The 5,749-nt window shown below is 35.9% G+C and overlaps 1 protein-coding gene across 1 annotated transcript; it reads right to left on the bottom strand.

Moving 5' to 3' along the window:
* Positions 1-1,902: 1,902 nt before the first annotated feature.
* Positions 1,903-4,636, bottom strand: LOC114269641 (putative pectinesterase/pectinesterase inhibitor 20). Its single transcript, XM_082913553.1, has 2 exons — positions 3,847-4,636; positions 1,903-2,701 (listed from the first exon to the last, which is right to left on the bottom strand). The coding sequence occupies exons 1-2, from the start codon at positions 4,502-4,504 to the stop codon at positions 2,010-2,012; spliced, it is 1,350 nt and encodes a 449-aa protein (XP_082769679.1). The 5' UTR covers positions 4,505-4,636; the 3' UTR covers positions 1,903-2,009.
* Positions 4,637-5,749: the final 1,113 nt, after the last annotated feature.

Genomic DNA, 5,749 nt, shown 5'->3' with positions numbered 1-5,749 from the left:
TATCTCCTCCCAAATAATGGAATACATCTCCTATCTCCTCCCAAACAAGATATATATGCAATATATTTAAACACGTTGTCATACACAATGACCAATTCAATCACATTTTCAATGTTTTTATCCAACCGTCATATTCAATGATATATTCTAATTGATTAGTTTCAATTTACTTAATCATCATGTAGTTTATACAACAATCATGGATATCCTCCACCGATAGCCCAAAACAGATATATCTAGACAGATAAATAACTTTATCGACAGATAAATTATCACATTTTCCATGAGTGAGTGATTTATCAATCCAACTACACCATATAATCACAATTTCCTCCAATTTCACAATTTCCAAACCAATTTCATATTTCCACAATTGAGTTCTTTATTTAAATAAGTAATTCATTTAATCCCAATTAGGGCATTTTCTCTCTTTTCTCAAAAATTGTACCCAAATCCAAATTTCATCAATTATATACAAAAGAGCCCAAACTCAAGACCTCACATACACAATGAATCCAAAATTAGAAGATCCCTCTTTTATAATTTCAAACTCAAACCCTAACTTCACCCAAACCAACCATTTATACAGGATGACCAATATTTTTGTTAAAGCTCATAGTAATGAGTAGATTATCCCTACCTTAAATAGAGAAGCTCAAAGGAGATGAAGAGAAAAACCCAAGATGCTCCAAATTCACACTTTTTCGGATCAAAGGGAAGCCCTCGCTATGCTCTAGCATTTTTACAAAGGAACTAGGGTAGAGAAACCCAAGATCAAGGAGTATTTGTAGAGAGAAAGGGAGTTTAGAGAGAGAGACAGCCGGATCTAGGGTTTGGAGTGAAAAGGAGATGAAAAAGTGATAAAAATCACGCTGCTGCAAACTGATATATGCGAGGCTCGCTCGAGCGAAGGAGTTGTCACTCGAGCGACCAAACACAACAAACACCTCGCTCGAGTACAAGAAGCGTCTCTCGAGCGAACAATGCGAAGCCTCAGGTCTGCCACTCACGCTGACGCACGCTCGAGCGAAGGAACCAATAACACAGGGCTCGCTCGAGCGCATGAAGGCTCGCTCGAACGAAGAATACTAATCATCAGGTCTTACAGAGACACAGACGTACGCTCGAGGGCACAAACGCTTGCTCGAGCGAAGAGACACACTAAACAAGTATCGCTTGAGCGCAAGAAGCCCCACTCGAGCGAAGAGACCAAAACCTGGATAGTAACCCCTTGCACCAACTCACAACCAACCTGTTCCAAACTCGCCCAACACATCCCAAAACTCAAATACAAAGAATTAAATGACGTAAACAAGATACAAACAACAACATACGACCACTAAACCCGAGTCTGGACACAATGAAAGTCGGGAAAAAATCTAGATCGCTATAAAAGTGGTTCTTTAGTTCTCGACTAGACACCATTGTGGCCTCCGACAACCTTTTGGCAGCGCTGCAGGCATCTTGCGAACTTTGACAACTTTTCAGAGGTAATTTCATTGTGAGAAAATGATTAAGACTTCTAAATTATTGCAATTTCACTGTAAGAAAATGATTAAGACTTCTAAATTATCATATTCACCATTGTGCTTAGATCAGAAATTTAAATAGAAATTTAGAAAATGAATTGAAAATGGAGGGGAAAAAATAGTCTATATTTCATTTACATTTGTCTTATTTTTTCTCATTCTTTTTCTAAATCGTTAATCAAATTCATGATTCAAACACAACTTAAATTTATTTCTTATGAATCGGACCGTTGAATGTCAATGGTTGATTGTTTGGGAATGAACCAACTAAGATTCATCCTTATTTATTTATTTTTTTCGTTTTTTTATTTGGGATTGTCGGTGTGTGATTCCCCAACAATACTACTAGTATTTGGAATTCCCCATCCAATTATTAAATAAATAGACACAATTTTATAATAATTTTGAAAGAAATAAAGACATTCAACATCAAATTTTAAATACAAATTAACAGAGAGAAGACATTTCAAGTTTCTATGTTCACATTAAACCACTAGTGTAAAGGACTCCAGTTGCAGGCAACCAGTCATCTCCTGATATGAAGTTGGAGACAGTGAAGTTAACCGCATCCGTTGCGCTTATCACATGGTAACCAGGCCAAGTAACCCTGTTAGTAGTACTTGACCCCGGTCCTCTATTGTTGTATTCTGCATAATACAATGTGTCCAATGCAAAAGACCCGGACCACACAGCCCAACCAGCTGGATTAATCAAGCTATCCATGAAAGATTGCATATAAACAGTTCTCGAGTACAACTGCCATGGCCTGCCCAAGTATGTTTGTGTTGTGCCATTGTCCGCTGCCAAGTCAGGGGCAGCTATAATGGTACAATTTTGTATTGAAGTACCGGTATTTTGGTTTATATCTGTCCTGCCTTGTGCGGTGATTGCATTAAACTGGCCTTGCATGGGAAGCCGCGGATACACATTGCAATTTTGGAAAACAACGGCTGCATTTCCAAATATGAAATCCACCGTGCCGTAGATATCGCAGTGGCTGTAGAATTGCCTCATAGAATGGGTTAACAAGGTGTCTTGGTAGCCTTCAATGCTGCAGTTGTAGAAGGTGGACAAATCAGCATTGTTTAAAAGTGCCACTGCTTGCTGCTTTACTGCTCCTGCTGTGTTTTGAATGGTTATGTTTATTGCCACAAATCCTGGTCCAACTACAGCTGCAATTAAAGTATTCATTGAGAATGTAAGATTTAGTTAGTTTTGAATTTCTTGAATGTAATTGACTAGATTTGATTTATAGTAAAGTTGAGCATGTGTAGCGATAGATTAGGATTGTACGTCGTGGAAGCTTATTCTAGAAATAACTAGGTCAAATTTTCATTTGTTTTCAAATTTGTATCATGTTGTCTCAAAATACTCATAATTATTAAATTATATATGAATCTCGAGATATAGTCCAGTGGCAAATGTTTTGAATAGAGGAACAAAGGGATTGGGTACAGAAGATCTGGTATTGATATAGGGGTTTTCTGATTATATTTGAATCATAGGTGGTAAACTACTCCACTCTCAAATCACAAAGGAGTAAAATAATTTTTGCCTTTATAGATAATTATTTATAATTGATGAGAATAAAAATTTGTTAAATGTGAAATAACTAAGTAAAATTGAATGTTGATTGTAATATTTTAGTATTTTAATTTTTTTACATTGAAGAAAATTAAATTAGGGTTAATTGGTAAAAAATCCATTCCTATAAGGTCATATCCCATTTATTCCAATGTTTATTTATTATTTTGGTGATAAGGATAAGTTGAAAAGTCGTCAGAAAAGTCACTTGCGATGGCGACAACTAGTGACATTGAGGTGAATAAATATGTGATATTGAAGAAATAAGTGACATATGCACAAATAATGAGACATTTGAATAAATAGTTATATGGAAAGGGAATGCGTGTATATCTAATGAGACATTTAAACAAATAAACAAATATGTATCTTTTTAGACTAATAATATCCTTTTAGCTCAAAAAAATTTAAGATAAGCCCAAGAGTTTCCCAAATAAACTTCTAGACTGAGTGGCATTAAATTATATGTATTATATGCATATAATTATGAGAAATGTTAGAGATCATGAAAATTTTGTCATGTAAAGGATCATGAAAAATTTGTGATCTTTAAATTACCTTGATTAGTGTGTGGTGCTTTATTGTAAGTATAATCCAAAGGTCACAAATCTTTCATGACTATTTTCATGAAAGACTTTTCATGATACCTAACATTGCTGTATAATTATTGATTATAAAAACATTGAAGATTCAGAGGTCAATATATAAATAAACAATAGAGGTCTCAACTTACCAAATGTTGGAGAACTATATGTAGTCCATCCATCAGCCACACTATGATTCCCTGTAATTACAGTCTTGTTAATGCCGTCTCCGACCATCATCAAGTACTGTTTATTCTGTGCGATGGAAACATACTCTTCATATACTCCTCCAACCACATAAATCATGAAGTATCCCTGGTTAGCAGCAGTGTTGGTTGGCGCTGCCGCCACTGCATCGCTAATTGTCGTGAAGTTCCCACTCCCATCCTTGCTTACAACCACCATTTTGTTCACCTTCACCTGACCGCCCCCACTCGTTTGCCAGAGCTTTCTTCCACTCATTGATTCATAAATCTTCTGGTGTTGGCTCGACATTTTCAGACCCAAGTGACCATATTTGGAAAACAATGACTCTCTTTCTGCTAGCCATCTGCCTTTTCTTGTTTTAGGAACGTAACCATGCTTAAACAGTGCAAGTGATACGCTGTACAACTTGTTTCCATCGTCAAAAGGACTTAAAAAGTTGTTTTGAATGCTAGAGGGTGGAGTTGTGGCTTGAAGCCCATCCGAACATGTTTGATGGTTGGTCATAATGGCACTAAGCAAGGTATGTGTATCATCAGCTTGTGAACTTTGAAGGGTATCTGTAGAATCGATGGATTGAATAGTGGTCGACAAGAAATCCATGTTTAAGCCGAGGAGGGACTGGCAATCTTTGAGAGCACGAATGGTGGGTTGAGAGAGCCCATTTGGGAGTGTGAGGTAGCTATTGACCAATGAAAGGAAATGACTGGTTGTTTCTAGGGAATGGCGAATGAAAAACCGGGCGTAATCGTATATAGTGGAAGATTGGTTGTTTGGTAAAATGGATTGGCAGAAGAAAGGGTAAGGGGTGGAATTGCAAACGGCATCCGGTGAGGTAGAGATTTTTGCAAGGGATGGAGAGAAGAAATGGAGGGCGAGAAAGAGAGACAGAAAGCAAATAGTAGAATGCATGGAAGCCATGTTTGTGATAGTTTAGTTTTGGTGTGGCAATGTAATGTGGGATGGACCATATATATACTACTAGTATTTCTATGCAAAACCATTTGAATTTAAATATGTGAAGTCAACTTCTATGTTTGCTAACAAGCATGTTGATGTCGATATGCCTATCATTTTACGTTTTTGTTACTCCACAATGAAGCTGGCAAGGAAATTAGTTTTTGGTGTAAGTTGTGGTGTGGAATGGACCAGATCAACCCAATCACCACCATGGCTATATCAAAAATCTATGCAACAATGTAATTTTAATTAATAAAATAATAATGATAAATTTAAAAAAAACTTTGTAAAAATACTTGAACATATGGGAATTTAAAATCACGTACAAAATAGTGAGAAGAATGGATAGTAACCAAGTTCTATTTAGTAAAAATTATAGAGCGGATGCATTAATTCCTTCATCTACAAAGTTGCTAACAAGGTGTAATGGCTCCAATATTCAATCCAAGTATTCAGAGTCTTTCTCATGCAATGTTCACATCCATATATATGATGTATAAATGAGTCACGAGTCAAAGTTGGTCATTAAAATTAATAAAATTAGTTTGAAGAACACTTCCTAAACAATCTCAGCATACAACTATTTTGTAGATTAATTGGCCTTGAGCGTTTCTTAGCAATCTCATCTCTACCATTAGCCAATGGCGCTAGTATTTCTAGAAGAAATTTTATAACATTTGATATATTTTTGTGTGTTTAGCGCCGGAGTATTTTAGTTTGGTACCTACTTTATTTTTTTTGATCATATCATTCACGATAAAAATTGTGTGTCGTGAAAAGTGAAATATGTTTAAGGACTGACATATATCTGTCGTATACATTTGATGTATTAACAACATGTCATATGTATATCATGGAAAGTTTCATCTACAACTAACATTGCAAGTT

The sequence above is a fragment of the Camellia sinensis genome, chromosome 2, assembly GCF_055761805.1.
Source record: "Camellia sinensis isolate YWXY chromosome 2, ASM5576180v1, whole genome shotgun sequence".
NCBI classification, from domain to species: domain Eukaryota; kingdom Viridiplantae; phylum Streptophyta; class Magnoliopsida; order Ericales; family Theaceae; genus Camellia; species Camellia sinensis.
Note: the sequence above shows the minus strand (reverse complement) of the source record. Positions and strands in the feature narration are given on the sequence as shown.

Coding starts and splice junctions, on each gene's coding strand:
- LOC114269641 (XM_082913553.1), bottom strand. CDS start 4,504: ATGGATTTCTTGTCGACCACTATTCAATCCATCGATTCTACAGATACC. Junction 2,702..3,846: donor ATATAGTTCTCCAACATTTG/GTAAGTTGAGAC, acceptor CTTTAATTGCAG/CTGTAGTTGGACCAGGATTT.